Raw genomic sequence first — 27,500 nt, 5'->3', positions numbered from 1 at the left:
TTTGAACCAAGTCTGCCAGCCGTCAGTCCGTGACGCAAACCTTTTCCATCTTTTTCTCAATTTTTTTTTCTATTCTTTCTTTCTTTCAGACTCAATTCGCAGTCAGGTTCCTTGTCCATTCTTAGTCAAAGGGAAGTGTCTCCACATCAAAGAGGTTGAATATTGCCTCATATTATATCACGTATTCCAAATGAACATCACCGTCCACGTCTGGTTGTAGACGTTGCGCCCTCTCTAAGCGCCCAGTATATGCTGGTTGGAGTGAAGGTCGTCCTCTGCAACGTGGCCACCAGGCGTACCACTGCCAGTGGAAGTGAAGGTCATGTTCAGAGGACAAAAGGCACAGAGGGGAGGAGAAGAAGAAGCTGACCTGAGACAAAGAGAAACAACAAAGGCTGTCTCTGCCCTCACCTAACTTTATTACTGCCGGGGTTCCAAACCGACATTTCGCTGGAAATGTAATGATTTTGAATCACTACACTGATCCTGACTTGGGTGAATTCTGAAATGAGAACAATCGAAAGCAGAAATAATAAACTTTGAATACAATCATTGAATTCTCAACAAACAAACAAACAAAAAATTATTATGCGATCCAGTGGACCAAATATATTCTAAGTTCACTCACCGATTCAGCTGGCAAACCCCAACCTTGACAAGTGGAGATGTACGACTTTCATCAACGGATGATCTCTACACACTGTGCTCCAGCACCACGGAAAAGATACGACTTTAACTTCAAAAACAAAACAAAACAAACAAACAAACGAAAAAAACTGACACAAATTCTCATGCAGCTCACAGTTTAGTTCGTGCGTTGACATCTTGAAGGAGCGAAGGCCACAAACCAAAATCAAAACTTTTTAACTTTTAACATCGCTTCTTGACAGTTGCCTCCTGACGACCTAATCGATGATTCCCGGTGGACTGCCGACGCTGGGACTGCAACAGATGAACCCAGGTGTAGCTGTGTGTGGGAGACTTTGAATGAGCGGCGAGGGAGTGATGCCACTGAAATGACGCAGATGGCGGGGCAGCGAAAAATGAAAATAAAAATAAAAATGATAACAACTAGCAGCAGCAGCAGAAATAAGAACAACGATTTTAATGCTACTACTACTACTATTACTACTACTACTACTACTACTAATGATAATAATAACAACGTGTCTTTCAGAGTGGTGCTCAAATTATGTGACAAACTCCTCAGGTGCCTTTATCTCTCGGGTCTGGTTGACGTGTGGCTTATGTCATAAAGGAAGCGAAGAGTTGTGCCCTGTTGCATTCTCTCTCTCTCTCTCTCTCTCTCTCTCTCAAGTAGCTTCCCTTGCTTGGCAGTCAACACGACGCTCAGAACTCCAGCAGCAAATGATTACAGTTTTTGTGAAGAAATTCAAGTCAGCATGCCTGTTGAGGGACTCCCGTTGACACTGGAAAGCACGCTGAACATGATGCTGCAAGACATGACGCCATCGTCCTTCAGAACAGAAGGCACAGACGATCAAGCTGTCGTTGTTGTGACTTACCGGTCAGGCCCCCCTGTTGCACAAGTTCAAACCCCAATTGCTGCTGTGTTCCGCAGAAAGTGTCCGTTTCGGGTCAACAGAGACACGAAGACAGCTGATACATACTGACTGAAGCAAGACAGAAAGGCTAGTAGTCATGTGTCGTCTCCTGATTTATTCTTGATTTTTGCCAACCTCTCCCAGTCAGTTTTATGCCACTGACCACGCGGAGAACGAAGCTGTTGACGCTGACATGTTTGTGTACGACAAGCACCCCACTCCCTCTGCACCCCTGTCACTGAGCGACGCACGGCGTGACGATCAGCGGGTTGACATGACACCATGTGACACAGATGCACGTGCAGTCACAGTCCTTTATGACGAAGCCACGGGTACAGACATACCGTATGGTGCAGAAAAGTGTGAGGCAGAAGAAAGTTGCAGGGCCCTTGTGCTCCAAAACATGAACACTGATTCAGATGAGGACCGTTCTCAACATGACAGTGAACTTTGCCAACAGAAGCATGAAGGTGTGCAGTGGGGAGATGTCAGCCGACAGATAACACTGTGTATCTCATGAGGAGCCGACCAAGAAAATGGGCAATTTATTAAACGTGTTCAATGACGCAAGTACTTGTGAAAATGTCACAAATGGTCATCTTGATCTGGATGTTCCATGACATTGCTGTGTGAGTCTTTTTCCACTTGTGTCTAAAAACGAAAGTATTTAGACAGACATCATCTATGTACTTCTGTTTGTTTATAAGTCACGTGACGTGGTTCCGTGTCATGATCATTTGTACAATGTATCAGTTTTCTTTCTTTCGTTGTTTCTGTGTGTGTGTGTGTGTGTGTGTGTGTGTGTGTGTGTGTGTGTGTGCGTGGTACAACCTCTCCCCCATCATACCCCTTTGTGAATGGGCGATAAAAAGAATGCCTCACTACAATAAATCAATCGCATTCTCTGTCTATCTGCCGCTGTCTCTCTGTCTGTGGAGTGTCCGATGGGGTTGAACACCCTCCTATAAACAGCCCAGAAAGGGGAGAGTGGAGGGGGGGGGCACGTTTCTATCACTGACATCTCCTGTGGATGTCGCGGTTCACCGGACTGAGGTGAAGCAGAAAGCGGAGCACATTTTGTGCTGAAGTGCCCTGGATATGTCAGCAGCAACACGAGAACAGCACACCCTTAACTCACTCAGTACGGCCAGTCCTCTCTTCTCCTCTTCTCTTCTCTGATGTCCAGTGGGTGTCTGAATGACCCAGCCTTTAGCTTCCGTCGTCAGAATTGTGGTATTCTTTGTGAACATTCACGTCTTCAGTATAAGAGCCTTCCGCTTGCAATATTTTGATGATGGTAATTGGGGTGAAACGCTGTTAACGTCGTCTCTTTCGCCGTTCGTATGGAAAGAGTTAAGGTATATTTGGACATTCCTTCCACTGTGTAGCTTTCTCTTCTGCTTCTTCTTCTTCTTCTTTTGAGCACAAACACAACTGCAGCTGGTTTATGTGTTAGTTTATTATCATGACAAAAAAGAGAGAAAAGAATGAAAAATAATGAAAAAAACACACACAAAAAACCCTACCTGTTCTTACTTAGAATGTGTGAAAAATGACTAAGGTAATCACTGCTTGGGGGAAAAAAGCGACAAAAGTAAACTCTCCTAACGCTGTTAATTACCCGAAAAAAGTATTCCTGTGTCACGCCATTTCATAAAGTAACAAATTATAAAATGTAGCAAAAAATAATCTTTCTTTTGCCAGTTGATAATGTGACAAAGAATCTTTTCCATGCCGTTTGATAATGATTAAAAAACGATTAAAGAATATCTGTTTAAAGAAAGTTGCGAAAACTGCTACTGTTAAGACATCATATTGTGCTGATGTGCTTCACGTGCTCAATATGTTGTTTTAGGAGTGGGGGTGGGGGGGTTCCTCTGTATATTTGCCTATTCCTTTTTCTTCTTTTTTTCATGTCTGTCATGACAGCATCTTTTATCATATTTGTCCGAGTCTGCAGATTAATGCTTTTTGTGTTCGCGCTCAACCATTAGACCAGGCCTATTAGGACTCTAACTCAGACTTTCTCACTATCTCAGACAGAGCATGCAGAAATACCAGGAGAGACAGAGACAGCAGAAAGACCAGGAGAGACAGAGACAGCAGAAAGACCAGGAGAGACAGAGACAGAGACAGAAACGGACAAAGATACAGACACTGATTTAAAAACCACAAACAGAGACATACAGGGGGGGGGGGGGGACAGGCAGTGAGTGTGGTCACAGAAGGTGATGTCCGGCCTATGTTGAAACACAAGAGGCACTACTGAACACCATTGAAGTGACTTAGGCAGTAGAGCAGGGTCTCCTCCAGTGTGTGGTCTTCTGGAGACCTGATGCCGGAGCTGAGACTGGCGCGGCAGACGAACGTGGGTGTGGTGGGCTGGGAATGGAGGAGCCGGGGAGGGGGGGGGGGTTGACGCGAGATGAGCGGCGTGGGAGTTGTGCCATTCCAACGGTGTGGATGAGTGGGCTGAAAACCAGCAACAAAGAACCAACAACAGAGAGCCATAGACGTCACACACACACACACACCTGAGAAACGGCACGCAAACGCACGCCCCCAACTTGGTGTGGTGTCGGAGGACCAAAAATCGAATCATCTACAGACTGTTCTCGCGCGGAGCAAGTGAGTGACGCCACCCTGACTGTCCTGTATATAAGGCCGGGACGCTCTGCTCCTCCAAGGCTGCAGTCAGCAATCGGTGAACCAAACCGTGCCGCACTGAAGACTCGAACTCAAACACAACGCCTGTTTTCATTGTCACAGCTGGCACATGTTCAGAGAGAGAGAGAGAGCAACGAAGAGATCAACACCACTGACCAGGTTTTCTGCATTCTGCCGTGTCGAGATTTGTTGCTGGAGTAAGTTTGCATTTCAACACCAGTCGGGGTTTTTTCCACTTTGTTTTTGTTTTTCTCGGGGAGGGGGTGTTGGGTGGTGGTGGTGGAGGGGGTATATCTATTTTAGTTATTCATTCTTTTATTTTCTAATGGGGAAGACGAGGTGTTCTGTTGTTTTTTGTTTCTTTTTGATGGCATTGAAAGACGTTCGTCGGTCTCTCTGTCTCTTTCTCTCATAGTATCTGTCTCAATGTCTCTGTCTCTGTCTCTCTCTCTCTCTCCTCTCTCTCTCCTTTCTCTCTGTCTGTCTTGAAAATACTTGAAAATCTGAATCATAGTAGTTTCTAGCCGAGAACCTGCGATTTGAAAGGTTGAAAGGGAGGTGTGTGGTATGTGATATCAGGGGGGTGGGGGGGGGGGGGTGAAAGGCATGGGGTACAGGCCGGGTGTGGGCGGCAGGACGAGTGGGGCCAAGGGTCATTCCACATGGCTGAACAAGGACCGGGACACATTTCACCTCTGATTCCGGTCCATCCCTGTCAGAAACCATTAAGAGCGTAAGAGAGAGACGGTGGGAGAGGGGGACGGGCGGGGGGGGGGGAGGGGTGGGGGAGAGAAGGAGATGTACATGTGTTTTATTTCATGCTTGAGTGTCATTTATAGATCAAGTATGTGTTACATTACAAGCTATATGTATATGTGTTTTATTTCATGACTGAGTTTCATTTATAGTTGTCATTTCAAGTATGTGTTCCATTACATGCTTCTTTTTGTCAGTCGTATGATATATTTTGCCTCTTTTTTCCCCGGCAAATCAGTCTCGTGTTTCTGTTGTCTGCCATTTTCCGCGTTTGCAGTGTGTGTCGATGTGTTGGGGTGAGTGATGTGTTGGGGTGAGTGATGTGTGCAGTGTCCTGTATCTCGCCTACATGTCAGTCATGTCGCTTCATTCATGTGCTGTTTTACACTTGTAGAGTAATGTCCGTCATTTCACGTACATATGTGGTTTATTTTCCATCGTCTGTTTGTCAATTATACCCATGTTACTGAATTTCACGTCTGTCTGTCTGTCTGTCTGTGTACAGAGACTGTCCATCCAGTGACCAGTAGTCAGCCGATGACCACGTGCCGGTCAGTAGGAAACATCGTCACCCGACGTGTTGTGTGCCGACAGTCCAGTTTTTGAGGCCGAGGAGAAAGGCTTTGTGACGTGATCTTTCTGCCAGGCTTTGTGACGTGATCTTACCGCCAGGCTTTGTGACGTGATCTTACTGCCAGACTGCACTGAACACGGACAAAGAAACGACAAGTAAATCAGCAGACAGGTAAACTAGGTCAGAGACATACACAATGACGATGGCTTCAGTCAGCCCGCAGTCCAGCGGATCCTGGTTCGATCCCATGCGGCTGGCTCTTGTTGCTGTGGGCATCAGCGTCGTCGTCATCTGTTTTCGCCGTCGGAGCGCCGACAGGTGAGGTGAACTGTGTTGTGTGTTGATGTTCTGTCAGGTGTGTGTGTGTGTGTGTGTGTGTGTGTGTGTGTGTGTGTGTGTGTTGCCCATGATGATTAATCCAAAATATTTCTTTCCGAAAGCTATTTCATTTTCACTTTGTGGTGTGGTTTGACATTTGTGTTGTTGGCACTGTTGTTCCAACGGTAAAGTTGGGTGTTTTCTGACTGTGTGCCGGCTTCTCTGCACGTCTTCAAACATTTCTAACACTGCTGACGTGTCAGTTCCCCACCCTTCCCCTCCCTTTTATTTTCTCCAAGAAGCATGGACGTATGGACCCCCTCTCTTTGCCTCTCTGCCACGGTCTGTCCCTGTGTCTGTCTGTTTGTTTCTCTTTTCCTGTCAGCAGTACTGGCATCACCAGGGCTTTGAAAGGGAGAGGAAGAGAGGAGGGGGCCGAATGGAAAACGATAGAAAAACGATTCGCCAGGTTTGTTATATACGAAAAACTCCAACAAAACGAAACCAAACTGACAACAGACAGGGAGAGGAGAGATAAACGCATGCCAATCACGCAGCGTGGTTCAGTCTGGGTACGTACGTCAGCGGCCTCAGCGAAAGTACACACACTTTGAATCCAGAGTTCCTATCCATGTAGTAGTCTGGTATTTTTCCCCCGGGGGAATCGTAATCATCAAAAAGCGAAGAGGAGAACTGACTCACTTCCCCACCTAGCTTACCCTCACCCCCCACCCCCTCAACCCCCCATCCCACCACTTCAATTAACAGTGCCGGAAGGAGCAACGGCTCACTACATAGCAGCATCTGCTTTTACAAACACGTGCTCTAAATTCCAGCCTTCAACGAAAAAAAGAAAAAAGTTGAGACCCCCTTCGTTACCCACCCCCTTCTCCAGTCATTCCCTTTCCCCACCCCCTTCTCCAGTCATTCCCTTTCCCCTTCTCCAGTCATTCCCTTTCCCTTCTCCTGTCATTCCCTTTCCCCACCCCCTTCTCCAGTCATTCCCTTTCCCCACCCCCTTCTCCAGTCATTCCCTTTCCCCACCCCCTTCTCCAGTCATTCCCTTTCCCCACCTTCTTTCTGATGGGTGTGCCTGTCTTTCTGATGGGTATGCCTGTCTTTCTGATTTGTGTGCCTGTCTTTCTGATTTGTGTGCCTGTCTTTCTGATGGGTATGCCTGTCTTTCTGATGGGTATGCCTGTCTTTCTGATTGGTGTGCTTGTCTTTCTGATGGGTGTGCATGTCTTTCTGATGGGTATGCCTGTCTTTCTGATGGGTATGCCTGTCTTTCTGATGGGTATGCCTGTCTTTCTCATTGGTGTCTGTCTGACTGGTGTGCCTGCGAGCTAGTCCTTCGATGAGAGAAAATTGAGACAGCTTGTTTTTTTCTGTCAATTTTGTTGTGGATGTGGCTACCCATCATAAGTTCTTTCTTGCGTCCCCCCCCCACGCCCCCCCCCCCCCACACACACACACTCTCTCTCTCTCTCTTACCTCCTTTATCTCTTCCCCCCACCTCTCTTTCTCTTTCTCCCGCCCCCTTTTCTGTCGATCTCCTTGCCCTCTCCTCCCTTCTCCCCTTCTCACCTTCTCTTTCCAACATCTAATGTCTTTCATCTTTTTCCTCCCTTTCTCCCCTCCCCCCCCATCTGTCCCTCACTCCTCAGTATCCCCCCCACCTTCCCCCTCCTCCTTTCTTCTTCCCACTCATCCATATTCCCGTGCTGCTGTGTACAGGGTGAAGGGGTGGGTGTGGGAGGAGGGTGTGACAGCGGGCACAGTGATCACTGACGGGAGGGACGGGCGCTATAGCCTAGTGGTTAAAACGTTGGGCTTTCAATCTGAGGGTCCGGGGTTCGAATCTCGGTAACGGCGCCTGGTGGGTAAAGGGTTGAGATTTTTCCAATCTCCCAGGTCAACATGTACAGACCTGCTAGTGCCTGAACCCCCTTCGTGTGCATACGCAAGCAGAAGATCAAATACTGTACGCACGTTAAAGATCCTATAATCTATGTCAGATACTGTGCGCACGTTATAGATCCTGTAAGCCATGTCAGCGTTCGGTGGGTTATGGAAACAAGAATATACCCAGCATGCACGCCCCCGAAAACGGAGTATGGCTGCCTACATGGCGGGGTAAAAACGGTCATACACGTAAAAGCCCACTCGTATACAGTGCAGTGAACGTCAGTGGGAGTTGCAGCCCATGAAGGAAGGAAGAAAACTGACGGGAGGGGTGTGGTGACGGGGGGGGGGGGTGGTGACGGGGGGGCTGTGGTGACGGGGGGGTGGTGGTGACGGGGGGGCTGTGGTGACGGGGGGGGGGGGGGGTGGTGACGGGGGGGCTGTGGTGACGGGGGGGGGGGGTGACGGGGGGGCTGTGGTGACGGGGGGGGGGGGGGGTGACGGGGGGGCTGTGGTGACGGGGGGGGGGGGGGGTGACGGGGGGGCTGTGGTGACGGGGGTGGCTGACTGTCACTTCACCTGTCTGTCTGTCTGCACCCTGTCACCCCACCCCTCTCGTCACACACACACACACACACACACACACACACACACACACACACACACACACACACACACACACACACACACACACACACACACACACACACAGGCGCCTCTGTGCATACCATCCTTTTTTTCTTCTTTTTCTTCTTCTTTTTTAACGGCAACGTGTTGAATTTTTGGTGTGCTTGTGAAGAAACAAGGGAAAAGGACGGGCTTGCTGATTTATGGCAGTCCCCATTCACAGCCCACGGAAACTCCTCAGCGGCAACACTTGATTCAGGGGGCTTGGAAAAGACACACTGCATAGTTGGCTGGCTCTTTCCGCCCTACCGACATTCACTCCCCACAAAGAGAGCGCCGTGTAGTGATTGGCCCTGTGCAATCCTACAGGATTGAACGCATGCCCGGCGGTCTGTGTGAAAGGGAGGGGTCACCATTCCAACCTCTCACCGCCTACTGAATGTGTTGTCATTAGTGTGGTTTGACTGAGAACGAAGAGGGATCGACCAGGGTGTGTGTGTGTGTGTGTGTGTGTGTGTGTGTGTGTTGATGTGTGTGTGTGTGTGTGTGTGTGTGTTGATGTGTGTGTGTGTGTGTGTGTGTGTGTGTGTGTGTGTGTGTGTGTTGATGTGTGTGTGTGTGTGTGTGTGTGTGTGTGTGTGTGTGTAAACAATACACACTATCACTCAGTGAAATCTGCAAGCGTGATGTGATCCTCCTTAGCCCTGTCTGTCTTGCCACTGTACCTCCCTGACTGACCCTAGCCGTGTCGTCACCAACAGCAGCACGCCTCTTGCTGTCACTGTCTGTTGGGCTTTGTCTGTTTGTTTGTATGTTGTTGAGAGGCGGGGTATATTTTGTGCGTTAACTGCACCACGTAAGAATGCGATCTGAAAGCGGGAGGGTGGTGGTGGTGGTGGGAGAAAGGCGTGGGTAAAAATATCAAAGGACCCAAAGGCGTTTACGGCCATCGTGGCATTCATACCCTCTGTGAATTCATACAGTTCATGTCCACTGTATGTAGGGCTGGCGGCAGGAAGGCGGAGCCCAGTCCTCTCATTTAGCCGTTCTAATTAACCTTAGCTACCCATCGACACCTGGGTGGGGTGAGGAAAAGCGGCAGTGCAGTACCTCTCCCAAGGACACAGCTCCGTGCTCAGCGGGGGTTTCGAACCCTGATCACTGGTGAACACTGGATCAGAAGTCACCGCCTGACCCATTCTGCCGCGGGGCCTCCAGTCACTCAGTGTGTGTGTGGGTTGGGGTGGAGATGTGGGGGGGGGGGGGGGGGAGTGGAGGTGGAGGGATGTTAAGTCGAAGACAAAAGAAGGACCACCTCAGTGAAGATGGTCACCCAAGAAGCCAGCGGACAAGAGGTTGGGTGGACACACACGGCGTCGCTCTGTCCGTTCAGCTGTTAATCAGACAGACTGCAGTCACGTCACGCCTCCAGGTGAGGGGTGGGGGTGGGGGGGGGGGGAGTGGGGTGGTGTCCAAGATGTAAAAGAGGACACTTGGAGCCCTGCCACAGGCCGGGGTCAGGGTGGATGTGGCAGAAATAACGGGAGTACCCGAGACAAGGTTGGGGTGCATAATGAAGTGGGAACTTGTGCGGCGGGTTATAAGAGTGCGTCAAAATCTTCAATGGGGTACCGGTAACCGAAACAGGGTAGGGGTGTGCGAAGTTTGGACGGCCACTTGATGTGGTTAGGATGAGGTACCCTGAACAGGTCTTGGGTGTGTAGGACTGGGGCAGGTACTTGGTCAGGATGGGGTGGGTACATCTGGAATTAGGTAAAAGCCTCCAGTAACTGTTTTCTGTGTGCGTTATGTGCTGAACGGGATCTGTGGCTTCAGACTGGAGTGGGTATAGTTAGTTGGGTTTCTCGGTCAGGACCGGGGCGGATAAATCTATGCGGCACACTTGAATAAAGGTCTAGATAGATACCGCTTTGCAGGAGTACATGGCTTTGTTCTGGGCATGCAGAACATTGAAAAGGGGTGTTCTGGTTAGGGCGTGAATGATCTCAGCTTCCCATGTCTTCTGAAACACTATCGCCCCGACCCCCGTTTAGATTTTAGATTTTTTGGGGGGAGGGGGAGGGGGTGGGGGGTTCGGTGGGTGACGTTTATGCTTGTTCCAGAATTTCAGCACGTGTCTTTCACCGAAAAGCTGTGTGTGCTCTAACCACATGCAGGGAGCAAGTAAAGCTTCCCTGCGACACAACTCTTCGACAGGAGTAACGGTTAAGATGAAGCCACCACCCCACCCCTCCCCTCCCCACCCTCCCCTCCCTTCCTCCCCTCCCACCTACTCTCCCAACAGACCGTCACCCACTCAACCCACCCCCCTGTAATAAAAGCCGACGTTGACAGTGTCTACAATCGACAACATCCCGATAACACCTGTCATTATCTGTATTTACAACCCTCGCCACCCGGATTTTATAGAGCCGGCTTTGGGGGGAGGGGGGGCTGTGTGGTCCATGGGGACTTTTGGGGTGGCGTGGTGGGGGGGGGGGTGTCCCCTTGTCTACAGAGGCCCACATGTGGTGGCAGCTGTCCACTTGAAAGGGGCGTGGTCCCAGTGCCGATGCCTTCCTGCTGGTTTTCATGAGGACAGGTGCCGGGGTTCGTGTCTGGGGAACGGTGTGGAGAGGGGTTTGGGGGTGGGGGGTGAGGAGCATGGCTGGGTAGGCGGTGTCTGTCTCTCCTCCCCTCTCTCTGTGTCTCTGTCTGTCTCTCCTCCCCTCTCTCTGTGTCTGTCTGTCTGTCTGTCTCTCTCTCCTCCCCTCTCTCTGTGTCTCTGTGTCTGTCTGTCTGTCTCTCCTCCCCTGTCTCTGTGTCTCTGTCTGTCTCTCCTCCCCTCTCTCTGTGTCTGTCTGTCTGTCTCTCCTCCCCTGTCTCTGTGTCTGTCTCTCTCTCCTCCCCTCTCTCTGTGTCTCTGTGTCTGTCTGTCTGTCTGTCTGTCTCTCCTCCCCTGTCTCTGTGTCTGTCTGTCTGTCTCTCCTCCCCTCTCTCTGTGTCTGTCTGTCTCTCTCCTCCCCTCTCTCTGTGTCTGTCTGTCTGTCTCTCCTCCCCTCTCTCTGTGTCTGTCTGTCTGTCTCTCCTCCCCTCTCTCTGTGTCTGTCTGTCTCTCTCCTCCCCTCTCTCTGTGTCTGTCTGTCTGTCTCTCCTCCCCTGTCTCTGTGTCTCTGTCTGTCTCTCCTCCCCTCTCTCTGTGTCTGTCTGTCTGTCTCTCCTCCCCTCTCTCTGTGTCTCTGTGTCTCTGTCTGTCTCTCTCCTCCCCTCTCTCTGTGTCTCTGTCTGTCTGTCTCTCTCCTCCCCTCTTTCTGTGTCTCTGTCTGTCTGTCTCTCTCCTCCCCTCTCTCTGTGTCTCTGTCTGTCTCTCTCCTCCCCTCTCTCTGTGTCTCTGTCTGTCTGTCTCTCTCCTCCCCTCTCTCTGTGTCTCTGTCTGTCTCTCTCCTCCCCTCTCTCTGTGTCTCTGTCTGTCTCTCTCCTCCCCTCTCTCTGTGTCTCTGTCTGTCTGTCTCTCCTCCCCTCTCTCTGTGTCTCTGTCTGTCTCTCCTCCCCTCTCTCTGTGTCTCTGTCTGTCTGTCTCTCCTCCCCTCTCTCTGTGTCTCTGTCTGTCTCTCCTCCCCTCTCTCTGTGTCTCTGTCTGTCTGTCTCTCCTCCCCTCTCTCTGTGTCTCTGTCTGTCTCTCTCCTCCCCTCTCTCTGTGTCTCTGTCTGTCTGTCTCTCCTCCCCTCTCTCTGTGTCTCTGTCTGTCTCTCCTCCCCTCTCTCTGTGTCTCTGTCTGTCTGTCTCTCTCCTCCCCTCTCTCTGTGTCTCTGTCTGTCTCTCTCCTCCCCTCTCTCTGTGTCTCTGTCTGTCTCTCTCCTCCCCTCTCTCTGTGTCTCTGTGTCTCTGTCTGTCTCTCTCCTCCCCTCTCTCTGTGTCTCTGTGTCTCTGTCTGTCTCTCCTCCCCTCTCTCTGTGTCTCTGTCTGTCTGTCTCTCCTCCCCTCTCTCTGTGTCTCTGTGTCTCTGTCTGTCTCTCCTCCCCTCTCTCTGTGTCTCTGTCTGTCTGTCTCTCCTCCCCTCTCTCTGTGTCTCTGTCTGTCTGTCTCTCCTCCCCTCTCTCTGTGTCTCTGTGTCTCTGTCTATCTCTCCTCCCCTGTCTCTGTGTCTCTGTCTGTCTCTCTCCTCCCCTCTCTGTGTCTCTGTCTGTCTGTCTCTCTCCTCCCCTCTCTGTGTCTCTGTCTGTCTGTCTGTCTGTCTCTGTCTCTGTCAGTCTGTCTGTCTCTCTCCTCCCCTCTGTCTGTGTCTCTGTCTTTCTGTCTCTCTCTGTGTCTCTGTCTGTCTGTCTCTGTCTCTGTCAGTCTGTCTGTCTGTCTCTCTCATCCCCTCTCTCTGTGTCTCTGTCTGTCTCTCTCCCCCCCTCTCTGTGTCTCTGTCTGTCTGTCTCTGTCTCTGTCTGTCTGTCTGTCTGTCTGTCTCTCCCTGTCTGTCTGTCTGTCTCTCAATGTTCGTTCATTCGTTCTCTCTCTCATGCTGCAGAAGTCATCAAGAACTCGCTCATATCCGTCTCAACAATTTGTTCTTCAATTATGTTTCAAGTGCAGTTAATGGGAAGGCGTGTGTGTGTGTGTGTGTGTGTGTGTGTGTGTGTGTGTGTGAGAGAGAGAGATTGCTTGGAGGCGAGTGTCTGACGGGATGAGGGGTGGGTGAGCAGAGTGTGTGGAAGGCTGGAGGGTGTGGAGGGGGAGTGGCCAGGTGCCGTGACTGCCTGCATCATCACGAGGCTTCCCGCTCCTCCTGTCCTGCCTCACTGCTGCTGGCTGGCACAGCTACCACAGCCCTGAGAACAATGCCCTCTGCTCCACCGTCACAGAGAGAGACACACAGAGTCTCTCTCTCTCTGTCTCTCTCTCAGGGAAAGAGAGAGAGGAGGGAGGGAGGATCCGTCTCATTTCCCCAGTACATTTCATGACAGCCCAATGGTGACAGTGTTGCACTTCCAGTCTGAAGGTCCTGGATTCCATCCTGGTTCTAGCGGTGGATACAGGGGTGGAGAGTTTTTCCCATCTCCCGGGTCAACATACTTATGTGCAGACCCACAAGTGCCTTCACCCCTGTCGCGTGTGCAGACTTGGAGAAAATTAAATGCGCACGTTAAAGATCGCGTTGTCCATTGCCAGTGCCGGGTTATGGAAGCACGAAGAGGTCAAGTGTGCTCCCCGCTCTCCACCGCCCGTTCTCCAAAACACGGAGTGTGGCTGTCTATGATGGGGGTGAAATGGTCATCAAAACACAGAGTGTGACTATGATGGGGGTGAAATGGTCATCAAAACACGGAGTGTGACTGTCTATGATGGGGGTGAAATGGTCATCAAAACACGGAGTGTGACTGACTATGATGGGGGTGAAATGGTCATCAAAACATGGAGTGTGACTGTCTATGATGGGGGTGAAATGGTCATCAAAACACGGAGTGTGGCTGTCTATGATGGGGGTGAAATGGTCATCAAAACACAGAGTGTGACTGTCTATGATGGGGGTGAAATGGTCATCAAAACACAGAGTGTGACTATGATGGGGGTGAAATGGTCATCAAAACACGGAGTGTGGCTGTCTATGATGGGGGTGAAATGGTCATCAAAACATGGAGTGTGACTGTCTATGATGGGGGTGAAATGGTCATCAAAACACGGAGTGTGGCTGTCTATGATGGGGGTGAAATGGTCATCAAAACACAGAGTGTGACTGTCTATGATGGGGGTGAAATGGTCATCAAAACACGGAGTGTGACTATGATGGGGGTGAAATGGTCATCAAAACACAGAGTGTGACTGTCTATGATGGGGGTGAAATGGTCATCAAAACACAGAGTGTGACTATGATGGGGGTGAAATGGTCATCAAAACACGGAGTGTGGCTGTCTATGATGGAGGTGAAATGGTCATCAAAACACAGAGTGTGACTATGATGGGGGTGAAATGGTCATCAAAACACGGAGTGTGGCTGTCTATGATGGGGGTGAAATGGTCATCAAAACACAGAGTGTGACTGTCTATGATGGGGGTGAAATGGTCATCAAAACATGGAGTGTGGCTGTCTATGATGGGGGTGAAATGGTCATCAAAACACAGAGTGTGACTATGATGGGGGTGAAATGGTCATCAAAACACGGAGTGTGACTGTCTATGATGGGGGTGAAATGGTCATCAAAACACGGAGTGTGACTGACTATGATGGGGGTGAAATGGTCATCAAAACATGGAGTGTGACTGTCTATGATGGGGGTGAAATGGTCATCAAAACACGGAGTGTGGCTGTCTATGATGGGGGTGAAATGGTCATCAAAACACAGAGTGTGACTGTCTATGATGGGGGTGAAATGGTCATCAAAACACAGAGTGTGACTATGATGGGGGTGAAATGGTCATCAAAACACGGAGTGTGGCTGTCTATGATGGGGGTGAAATGGTCATCAAAACATGGAGTGTGACTGTCTATGATGGGGGTGAAATGGTCATCAAAACACGGAGTGTGGCTGTCTATGATGGGGGTGAAATGGTCATCAAAACACAGAGTGTGACTGTCTATGATGGGGGTGAAATGGTCATCAAAACACGGAGTGTGACTATGATGGGGGTGAAATGGTCATCAAAACACAGAGTGTGACTGTCTATGATGGGGGTGAAATGGTCATCAAAACACAGAGTGTGACTATGATGGGGGTGAAATGGTCATCAAAACACGGAGTGTGGCTGTCTATGATGGAGGTGAAATGGTCATCAAAACACAGAGTGTGACTATGATGGGGGTGAAATGGTCATCAAAACACGGAGTGTGGCTGTCTATGATGGGGGTGAAATGGTCATCAAAACACAGAGTGTGACTGTCTATGATGGGGGTGAAATGGTCATCAAAACATGGAGTGTGGCTGTCTATGATGGGGGTGAAATGGTCATCAAAACACAGAGTGTGACTATGATGGGGGTGAAATGGTCATCAAAACACGGAGTGTGGCTGTCTATGATGGGGGTGAAATGGTCATCAAAACACAGAGTGTGACTATGATGGGGGTGAAATGGTCATCAAAACACAGAGTGTGACTATGATGGGGGTGAAATGGTCATCAAAACACAGAGTGTGACTATGATGGGGGTGAAATGGTCATCAAAACACAGAGTGTGACTATGATGGGGGTGAAATGGTCATCAAAACACGGAGTGTGGCTGTCTATGATGGGGGTGAAATGGTCATCAAAACATGGAGTGTGACTGTCTATGATGGGGGTGAAATGGTCATCAAAACATGGAGTGTGACTGTCTGTGATGGGGGTGAAATGGTCATCAGAACACGGAGTGTGACTATGATGGGGGTGAAATGGTCATCAAAACATGGAGTGTGGCTGTCTATGATGGGGGTGAAATGGTCATACAGTGCTACATAGGAGTGAAGCTAGATAGACATGAACATGTTAGTTGCAGCCCGCGAACGCAGAAAAAAACAAGAGAGGCAAAGCCTTCAAGACTCACTTGTGATACACTGAAAAAAAAATCCAAGCTTTTTATGTATTGAGTATAATTTCAAAATGTAATGTTTAAGATGAGAAAGATCAGTTTAAAGCAAATTAAGTCCCCTAGCATTAATTACAGAGTAATTTCCCTTTTTTACTATCTGCACCAAAACGTTTGCAAAATAAATAAAACTTCCACGCTTAGCAAAAGAAGTTCCTGTTTGAACCCCCCAAAAATGATAATAATGACTGCTCTTGTTGTTGGGTCAGAATATCAGATCAAAGTGCCAAGTTTAGAGAATACAAAAAATATAAATATAACAGTAAATGCAATTTGCATATAATTAGGCTTCATTTTTTTTGTGTGCCCATCCCAGAGGTGCAATATTGTTTTAAACAAGATGACTGGAAAGAACTGAATTTTTCCTTTTTTATGCCTAATTTGGTGTCAACTGACAAAGTATTTGCAGAGAAAATGTCAATGTTAAAGTTTACCACGGACACACACACACACACACACACACACACACACACACACACACACACACACACAGACAACCGAACACCGGGTTAAAACATAGACTCACTTTGTTTACACAAGTGAGTCAAAAACACATTGAAGGAAGAAATGTATAACAAATAGTAAAGAGTGGTAACTCTCTCCATTCACAAGGTACACAACTTCAAGTCAGTGCTGCTTACGCTACCAATTCAGCTGGCACACAGGTAAATAAAAGGTACATTGGAACAAACCCAGACACTTCCCAAAAAAAGGAATTGCCGGGCTTGTCCTTACACCAATCATTTGACACATGCACACAGTGACATAATGACAGTGCAGACACAAATTAGCTTTTATTCAAGACTGGCATAGCCTCTTTAATCCCGAACAAGCTACACATTTTCAAGTAAGAAAATTTTATTTTTATGTACTTTCCGCAAAAAAGGTCCTCCTTGGACGAGGTTGCTGCCGTGTGCTTCATTGTATTGTATTGTATTGTATTCTATTGTATTCTATTGTATTACTCTTTTTTTGTCACAACAGATTTCTCTGTGTGAAATTCGGTCTGTCTCCCCAGGGAGAGCGTGTCGCTACACTTACTTGTTTTCCTATCGAAGTGGATTCTTCTACAGAATTTTGTCAGGGACAACCCTTTTGTAGCCGTGGGTTCTTTCACCAAAGAGGATTAGAGGGCAGGGCAGAGATGGAGTGGAGCCAGCCTGAGGCTGTGTTGTGTGTTTGGTGTTCGGTGTCAGTGAGCGGGTGGACGGGTGGACGGGGTGGGATTAGCGGGGTGGAAGGCCACACAAAACATCCGGGACTAGTGTTTTCTGTGGTGTTGATACAGCTTCTGTAGACACCCTCATCATCCGTCCCGCCTCTCTGTCTCTGTCTCTGCCTGTCTCTCTCTCTCTCTCGCCCGGCGTTTCTCTCCTCCCCCCCCCAACCCCCCCCCTCCCCCGCCGCCCCCCCCTTCTCTCTCTCTCTCTTTTTCTCTCTAGTTTGTGTGTGTGCGTGTGCGTGTGCGTGCGTGCGTGCGTGCGTGCGCGCGCGCGCGCGTGTGTGTGTGTGTGTGTGTGTGTGATAGTGTTGTTGTATTGTTTTGTCACCATCGATTTGAGAGAGGGGGAAAGGACTGGGGTGAGGGGGTGGGAGTTGGGATGAGAGGTTGAGAGAGTGTGGAGGAGAGGGAGCTGCATTGCCTGTCAAAACAAAACCCTGTCAGCATTTTGTGTGGGAGTGTGGACTACTTCAGCGACTATGAGGGTGACTCTCTCTCTCTCTCCCTCTCTCTCTCCCTCTCTCTCCATATAATATATATATATATATATATATATATATATATATATATATATATATATATATATATCACTCTCTGTCTCTCTGTCTGTCTGTCTGTCTCTCTCACTCTTTCGCTATCTCTCTCATTCTCTGTGTGTGTGTGTGTGTGTGTGTGTGACCGTAGAGAGAGGAGAGGAAAAGAGGGAAGTTATGCGGACAACCAGCAACCTCCTCGTTACTTCTCCCTCTTCCCTCTCACGTCACAGACAGGGAGGATCACACACACCCTCTGTGTCCACACACACACACACACACACACACACTGTATGGTCAGGTAGGGTATCCACCACACCAAACACCTTTACACATTGCTCTGTATATAGATTGACGACGCTTCAGATTGGTGTCTAACAGTCGCCTGAGGTTTTTCTTTTTTCTGTTGTGTTGTGTTGTGTTGTTGCCCAGTCTCCAGCCCCGGAAGGAGTGGCCCCGCGGCAGAATGGGTCAGGTGTTGAATTCCTGATCCAGTGTTCACCAGTGATCCGAGTTCGAGGCCTCGTTTCAGCATTGTGTCTTTGGGAAAGGCACTTCACTTTACTCCCATTTTTCTGACTGCATCAGCTCTGGGAATGGGTACCTGGCTTCGGTTGGAGAAGGTTCAAACGGCGGAAGGAGAGGATTGTCCCCGCCTTCCCATGCTGAGGGTATGGATTCACTGCCCTGATGGCCGTTGAAGGTTTAGGAACCTGCAGCTCGTTAACTGACCTCATTCTGCAGCTGGCATCCGTTCTTCTCTGTGGACTGCTGGAACTGGGGCCGCGGCAGGGCAGCGTGAAAGAAACAGTACCATAGAAACTGGAACCACGGAACGCTGGGCACCGGAAAGAACCACCGCCACCACTCACGACACCCATGGTGTACTGCTGGTGTCTGAACCATGGACCTGTACACGGTACTGCTGGTGTCTGAACCATGGACCTGTACACTGTACTGCTGGTGTCTGAACCATGGACCTGTACACTGTACTGCTGGTGTCTGAACCATGGACCTGTACACTGTACTGCTGGTGTCTGAACCATGGACCTGTACACTGTACTGCTGGTGTCTGAACCATGGACCTGTACACTGTACTGCTGGTGTCTGAACCATGGACCTGTACACTGTACTGCTGGTGTCTGAACCATGGACCTGTACACTGTACTGCTGGTGTCTGAACCATGGACCTGTACACTGTACTGCTGGTGTCTGAACCATGGACCTGTACACTGTACTGCTGGTGTCTGAACCATGGACCTGTACACGGTACTGCTGGTGTCTGAACCATGGACCTGTACACTGTACTGCTGGTGTCTGAACCATGGACCTGTACACTGTACTGCTGGTGTCTGAACCATGGACCTGTACACGGTACTGCTGGTGTCTGAACCATGGACCTGTACACTGTACTGCTGGTGTCTGAACCATGGACCTGTACACGGTACTGCTGGTGTCTGAACCATGGACCTGTACACTGTACTGCTGGTGTCTGAACCATGGACCTGTACACTGTACTGCTGGTGTCTGAACCATGGACCTGTACACTGTACTGCTGGTGTCTGAACCATGTACCTGTACACTGTACTGCTGGTGTCTGAACCATGTACCTGTACACTGTACTGCTGGTGTCCTGAACCATGGACCTGTACACTGTACTGCTGGTGTCTGAACCATGGACCTGTACACTGTACTGCTGGTGTCTGAACCATGGACCTGTACACTGTACTGCTGGTGTCTGAACCATGGACCTGTACACTGTACTGTGGTGTCTGAACATGGACCTGTACACTTGTACATGCTGGTGTCTGAACCATGGACCTGTACACTGTACGTGTGGTGTCTGAACCATGGACCTGTACACTGTACTGTGGAGGGTGACTGCATGCTCTCTAACAACGCCTGCTGGTCTACTTGATGGGATGTGACTACTTACGACTTGGGTGAACCATCTCTCACTTCCTGCTGTGTCTGAAAACATGAACTGTATATATATATATAGTATTAAATGAATGTAATCACTACTTGTCTCTTGTCTGTGTGTCTGCTACCATGCTTATCTCTCTACACTGTTGTGTGTGTGTGTGAACAGTAGAGTAGGAAGAGGGTATGCGGTACAACCAGACCCTGTTACTCTCCTTCTGCTGTGACGAACAACAGACCCTGTACCAACTACATCGTCACGAACCATGGACCGCACACAACACGGTATGGTCATGGGTCTGGACACAAACCATGACCTTTACACATGTCTGTACTATGATTGACGACCTAATTGGCCTGTCTAAACGTCGCTGAGGTGTCTAATCTTGGGACTGTACACTGTTGCTGGTTGTGCCAGTTCCAGCCTGACAGGAGAGTGGCCCCGGCAAATGGACTTTTAATCCTGATCTGCAGGTTCACCATGGACCGGTACACTGTTCATGCATTGGTGTCTTGGAAAGACCTGTCACTGTTACTACATGTTTCTGACGCATGGACCTGGTTTACCTGTTCTTGGGGGTCCACGAAGCAGAATCCTGCACTTCCATCTGGGTCTGAATCACTGCCTGATGCCGTTGCTGGTTCAGAACTCACTGTAACCTGTACACTCACTGCTGTCTGAACCATTCTTCTCTGTACTGCTGGTGGTCCTGCGACCATGAAAACAGTACCTAAACTGGATACCTGAGCTGGGCCGAACCATGACCTTACACTGTACTGCTGGTGTCTGAACCATGGACCTGTACACTGTACTGCTGGTGTCTGAACCATGGACCTGTACACTGTACTGCTGGTGTCTGAACCATGGACCTGTACACTGTACTGCTGGTGTCTGAACCATGGACCTGTACACTGTACTGCTGTGTCTGAACCATGGACCTGTACACTGTACTGCTAGTGTCTGAACCATGGACCTGTACACTGCACTGCTGGTGTCTGAACCATGGACCTGTACACTGCACTGCTGGTGTCTGAACCATGGACCTGTACACTGCACTACTGGTGTCTGAACCATGACCTGTACACTGTACTGCTGGTGTCTGAACCATGGACCTGTACACTGTACTGCTGGTGTCTGAACCATGGACCTGTACACTGTACTGCTGTGTCTGAACCATGGACCTGTACACTGTACTGCTGGTGTCTGAACCATGGTACCTGTACACTGTCACTGCTGGTGTCTGAACCATGGACCTGTACACTGCACTACTGGTGTCTGAACTGACTGTTGGATGGGAACCGGATCACTGATGACTGACGGCTGTGTTAGAACATAAAAAGAAGAAAGCAAATCTGGTTATGTCTCAGGTGCTAACCATGAGCCGTGTACACTGTACTGTCTGGTGTTACTGCCCATGTCCTGTACACTTACTCTGTGTCTGTACCATCTGTCCTGTACCTGTACTGCGGGTCTGTCTCTAACCATGGTCTGCTCTTCCTGTACTGCTTAGTGTCTGACTGACCGTCATGTACTGCTGCTGTCCTGTGTCCATGTCCTGTCTCTGTCTTGCTGGTTCTGACCATGTACTGTCCTGTACGGCTTGTGTGTCTGTCCTTATTTGTCACTGTACTGCTGTGTCTGACCTGTCCTGTACACTGTGTCTGCTGGTGTCTGTCCATGTACTTTGTACACTTGTCTGTGCTGGTGTCTACTTCATTGTACCTGTACTGTACTGCTGGTGTCTGTACCTGTACTCTGTGCACTGTTGCTGGTGTCTGAACCTGGACTCTTGTCCTGTACTGTGTTGTCGTCTGACCTGTACCTGTACACTTCTCTGGTGTCTGACTCACGTACTGTATCACTGTACTGCTAGTGTCTGTCTCACTCCTTGTACATCTGTTTCTGCTAGTGTCTGACATTGTCTCTTCCTGTGTCTGCTGCTGTCTGTCCCAGTACCTGTCACTGTATGTCTGGTTGTCTAACTCAGTTTGTACCTCTTCTGCTGGTCTGTCTGACTCTACCTGTTCATGTTTGCTTGGTGTCTGACCGTTGTCCTGTCCTCTGTACTGTCTGTTGTCTGTCCTGGACCTGTCACTCTGTCTGTCTGTGTCTGCCTGGACTGCTTCACTGTCTCTGTCGTGTCTGACTGATGTTCTTGGGGTGAGACTGTCTGGGTCTCCGTGTCTGGTCTTCGACTGGTATGTCTGTTTAAAAGTTATGAAGACATGGAGGGCGAAAATGGCACAGATGTTCTGTCTCTGTTTACAGTCCCTCTGTCTGTTCTGTCTCTTCTCTGTGTCTGTCTGTCTGTCTCTTCTCTGTGTCTGTCTGTCTGTCTCTTCTCTGTGTCTGTCTGTTTGTCTCAAGTCTCTGTCTGTCTGTCTCTCTGTGAAGAAGCTTACTCAGAGCGAGGACTGGATGAAAAAAACAGAAGTACACTGTCTGTTACCATCGAGAAAACGAATTTTGCCTTGTCATATCTTCTCTCTCTCTCTCTGTGTGTGTGTGTGTGTGTGTATGTGTGTGTGTGTGTGTGTGTGTGTGTGTGTGTGTGTGTGTGTGTGTGTGTGTGTGTGTGACTGACTGCCCAATGTGGTTGACCCACCCTCCTGTAAACAGCCCCGGACAAACCTGGAGGGGACATCATTCTACACCCTCCCCAATCTTCTTAAGTTCTTTGAATCTCACGGCTCAACAAACACAACGTGAAGACCCACCAGGTTACTGTGAAAGGTGGGGATACAGGCGGTATTGTGAGCGTTAGTCAAAAAGATGGTATCAGCTTTGACAGGAGGGGGGAAGGAGGAGGGTAGGGGAAGGGTGGAGGATGGTGGGGTGGCATCCGATCTGGAGGCCGAGTGGGTGATGGGGGTGTTGGTGTTGTTTTTTGGTGTTGTCCCACCCGAGTTTGGCTGGCAGGGAAGGAAGGAAGGGGGAGTGAGGGAGTGATGGGAGGGATTGTGTGGTGGACGTCCTTCCCCCACACGTGGACAGGTCCAGGGAAGGACCAGCACACAGAATGCTCCTGACTGTTTACCTCTTAGCAGGCCGACAGTCCGCTGTGCTTCACAGCATGGGGATATTTGGCGCGACAATTCACAGCATGGGGATGTTTGGCACGTCAGTTCAGAGCATGGGGATGTTTGGCACGTCAGTTCAGAACATGGGGTTATTTGGCACGACAGTTCACAGCATGGTGATATTTGGCACGACAGTTCACAGCATGGGGATGTTTGGCACGTCAGTTCAGAGCATGGGGATATTTGGCACGACAGTTCGCAGCATGGGGATATTTGGCACGTCAGTTCACAGCATGGGGATATTTGGCACGTCAGTTCAGAGCATGGGATATTTGGCACGACAGTTCAGAGCATGGGATATTTGGCTCAACAGTTCACAGCATGGGGATATTTGGCTCGACAGTTCACAGCATGGCATGGGGATATTTGGCACGACAGTTTACAGCATGGGGATATTTGGCACGACAGTTCACAGCATGGCATGGGGATATTTGGCTCGACAGTTCACAGCATGGGGATATTTGGCACGACGGTTTACAGCATGACATGGGGATATTTAGCACGACAGTTCACAGCATGACATGGGGATATTTGGCTCGACAGTTCACAGCATGGGGATATTTGGCACGACAGTTCACAGCATGACATGGGGATATTTGGCACGACAGTTCACAGCATGACATGGGGATGTTTAGCACGTCAGTTCACAGCATGGGGATATTTGGCACGTCAGTTCAGAGCATGGGGATATTTGGCACGACAATTCAGAGCATGGGGATATTTGGCACGTCAGTTCACAGCATGGGGATGTTTGGCACGTCAGTTCAGGGCATGGGGATGTTTCGCACGACAGTTCACAGCATGGTGATTTTTGGCACGACAGTTCAGAGTATGGGGATATTTGGCACAACAGTTCACAGCATGGTATGGGGATATTTGGCACGACAGCTCACAGCATGGCATGGGGATATTTGGCACGACAGTTCACAGCATGGGGATATTTGGCACGACAGTCCGAAGAAAAGGGAAACAAACAGAAAGAAGGAAAGACAGGCGGCAGGGGAGAGGGAAACAAATCTTTTAAACAACCTCAGGTAGATGTAACAGGGGTGAGCGGCTGGTGGAACACCTGACGACTGGCAGGAAGACATGCCAACAGACGTGAAGGGTGGATCTTTTTAAAACGCTATGTGTTTTGCGGTCACACGTGTCAATTTATAGAAGACGCGTTTAAATGAGTAGGCGTGCGCGCGCACACACACATACACGCGCGCGCTCCCGTGTACGCACACACTCACACAGACATGCACACACACACACACACACACACACACACACACACACACACACACACACACAGGTGAGGGCCTGCTTACTGGCAGTCCCCCGATCTGTCCTGTGTCTGGAGACAGACACTGATCCTGCAGAGGTCAGCACGTGATCTCCCCCCATACCCCACACCTCTTCACTTGTGACACGCTCCTTCAGTCCCACTAACTAAACAACAGTTCAGCCATTACAGTCCCTCTCTATCAGGGGCGGAAGAAGCCGAAGGAGACGAACAAGAACAAGCGCACCAGGAGGGGGAGGAGGAGGAGAAGGGGGAGGGAAAGGAGGGAGAGGGGTGTCGGGTCTTGAAACAAAAAGAGCCTGTGTTTTCTTTCACTCGAGACCCGATTGACGATCCGCGAATCGTCTGCTTCTTTTTAACGATGACGTAACTGAAGACACACACATACATACACACACACACACACGCACCCCCCTCCGCCCCCCCCCCCCCCCCCCCCCACACACACACACACACGCTGACGTTATACTTTACTCTCAGTCCAATCTTTCGCAGCTCTTCCTTTGAACCTCTGGCGCCCTTTATGTCTCCTTCCCTGTCTGTCATCCCACCATCTCTTTTCATCACCCCCAACCCCAGCGCGCACGCATACACATACTACATCCCCCCCACTCCCCCTCCCCCGTTTAATTCCACTTAACACTGAAAACACGTTAAACTTTAAAAAAAAAAAAAAAAAAAAAAAAAAAACTACGATGACGTACATGTTGAGGTATGCGGGCCTGAGGCGTCATCAACTTTGTGTTTTACGTCAGTCATGGAACATTATTTCTGCACGTTTTATGCAGGCAGTCTCACAGCTCACTTTTTTTCTTTTCTATTTTTTCTCTTTTTTTTAAGGCTTCAAAATCTCTCTCTCTCTCTCTCTCTCTGTGTTGCCAATACAGCTCGAGCGCAGAGAAAAGATTAATTTTGTTCGGCATACTGATGACGGAAAATCAAGATATGATACTCCCACTAGCAAAATATGTATCCGAAGCATTAAATATACGTAAAACATACTATCGGTATTAGTATTCATTAATCAACTAAAAACTTAGTATGGGTTCTGTAAGGGGGGCGGGGGGAGGGGGGAGGCACAGACAAAAAGGAAGGGTTACATTTTGATGGTCAATTTGCACAATGTATTTTTATGATGTGTTCGTATTGATATGATGTGTTTCGATGTTATAGGCCTAAATAACTGTTATGTTTTTTATGTACTTTATGTGTCCGTATCGGTATGTGTGTCGATGTCACATGCTTAGATATTTATTATGTTGATTTATATACTTTGTTATGTGTCCGTATCGATATGTGTGTCGATGTCACATGCTTAGATATTTATTATGTTGATTTATGTACTTTGTTATGTGTCCGTATCGGTATGTGTGTCGATGTCACATGCTTAGATATTTATTATGTTGATTTATGTACTTTGTTTCCTGTGTACTTTCCAAACTTTGGAGGCGAACGACTGGGAAAAAGGTACAGTACCCCCTGCCACATGACTTTTTAAGCTGATGACAAAAGTACCAAAGTGCCGCTTATCCCTTAGTTTATTCTGCTTCAGTTATGTTCCTTTCTCGTTCCATTTTATCTGTTTTGCACCAGTTTTGTTGTGATCTGTACCAGCTACGTCACTAGAACTCAACAGCTGATGACATTAAACATTTCAGTGTTCCGAGTCCGTGTTCCGTTCTCTCTCTCCAGCACGCGTACGCGCGCGCGTGTGTGTGTAAAATTCAAATGATTAGATTTTGGACATCGTTGCTATCACCTCAAGCTCATAGATATTTATGTAGGATGAACAGTGTGCATCCAGATGGTATTCATTCATCAAAATGATAGATCAAACTTGATTGTTGGAACGGACTGTGATAGTATTTGGCAAACCGCCAACCCTTTCTGGTGCCAGCAACATTTGCAGAACTGGCCATATTGTGGCTTTGCAAGTTAATTACGTAACTTACTTTCATGATGCCGTGAAGCCTTGGAATCGTTTCAGTGACAGGAATGTTAGAAGGAAAAAAGATTCTTGTTGTTATCTCCAGACCACGTGTTCCCTCTTCCCCTGTCTCCATCTTCATTGCGTCGTGTCTCCGTTGTGACAAGAGGTCTTAGCATCATTTGTAATGTATCCATTTCTAAACACCCTTTGTAACCATCAGCCCCGTCCACATGTAGTATGCGGCTTCTGTTCAAACGTGTGTGTGTGTGTGTGTGTGTGTGAGAGAGAGAGAGAGTGTGTGTGTGTCTGTGTGTGCGTGCGCGCGCGCGCGCGCATGTGTGTGTGTGTGTGTGTGTGTGTGCAGTGCGTGCATGTGTGAGTATGCACAAGTTTTTATGTTGAAATGCACTTGTATATATCCTAATTTCTACTGTATCTGTGTTTGTGTATGATTTTCGATCTGTGTTCGTTCCTTCTTTTGTACTATCCCCCCAGTATTCCTTGTGACCCCGGTACACTTCTATTCATATTCTATTTAATTCTAATGTATCCGTTTCTGAACATCGTTTGTAATGTATCTATTTCTTAAAACCGTTTTTAATGTATCTATTTCTGAACCGTTTGTAATATATCTATTTCTGAACACCGTTTGTAAGGTATCTGTTTCTGAACACCGTTTGTAAGGTATCTGTTTCTGAACACCGTTTGTAAGGTATCTGTTTCTGAACACCGTTTGTAATATATATGGAATTTATAATTAGACCCAGTTCAGAGCATCGTCTGTTTTGTTTGTGTTTCCCTGTTATCCTGGTTTCCCTGTTATCCTGGTTTCCCTGTTATCCTGGTTTTCCTGTCCGTTCTGTTGGTGCGTATATCCGGGGGCAGGAGTGTGTGTGTGTGTGTGTGTGTGTGTGTGTGTGTGTGTGTTTGCGCGCGCGCGCGCGTGCGTGTGTGCGTGTGTGTGTGTGAGTGTGTGTGTATGAGTGTGCGTGTGTGTGTGCGTGTGTGCGTGTGTGTGTGTGTGTGCGTGTGCGTGTGTGGGTGCGTTTGTGTGTGTGTGCGTTTGCGTGTGTGGGTGCGTGTGCGAGTGTGTGTGTGTGAGTGTGTGTGTGTGTGTGTGTGTGTGTGTGTGTGTGTGAAATGGGGTGGTGGGGTGATGGGGATAGTGGTGGTGCAGGGGGAGCGGGGAGGGGGGTACACAACAATCACAAAGAAAAGTGCTGACACCAGGTCCACATCAAGTTTTTCCACGAAGACCAGCTTCAGGGAAGAAAAAACAGTGACACCGGATTTTCCCTGCAATGCTGCTCGACACCAATTAATGATAAAACAGAACAGGTGTAGGGGCAAGACTGTGGTGCCACACGTGGTGTGCCCCGGGCTCGTTGTGTGTCCGGGGGGGACCGTCAGGGCTGTGGGGGGTGGGCACCTCCTGTGTCACTACACAGTGGGCATGGTCCGCGAAATGGAATGCTATTGCTTCTGTTTTTTACCCTCTGTTGAGGTTCTGTTAAACATAGAAATATAGAAACTCGGCGATTGGTAAAGCTTTTACATGTTCAC

General features: G+C 48.9%; 1 protein-coding gene across 1 annotated transcript in view; it reads left to right on the top strand.

The window, feature by feature from the left end:
* The first annotated feature begins 4,240 nt into the window (after positions 1-4,240).
* The window catches only part of LOC143291163 (failed axon connections homolog), a 36,774-nt gene continuing 13,514 nt past the window's right edge, over positions 4,241-27,500 (top strand). The window contains exons 1-2 of the mRNA XM_076600864.1: positions 4,241-4,429; positions 5,494-5,880. Of these exons, the coding sequence (XP_076456979.1) occupies positions 5,759-5,880 (122 nt within the window). The 5' untranslated portion in view covers positions 4,241-4,429; positions 5,494-5,758. The remainder of the gene's footprint in view (positions 4,430-5,493; positions 5,881-27,500) is intronic.

The sequence above is a fragment of the Babylonia areolata genome, chromosome 16 (assembly GCF_041734735.1).
Source record: "Babylonia areolata isolate BAREFJ2019XMU chromosome 16, ASM4173473v1, whole genome shotgun sequence".
Lineage (NCBI taxonomy): Eukaryota > Metazoa > Mollusca > Gastropoda > Neogastropoda > Buccinidae > Babylonia > Babylonia areolata.
This window is presented reverse-complemented; position numbering and strand designations above follow the sequence as displayed.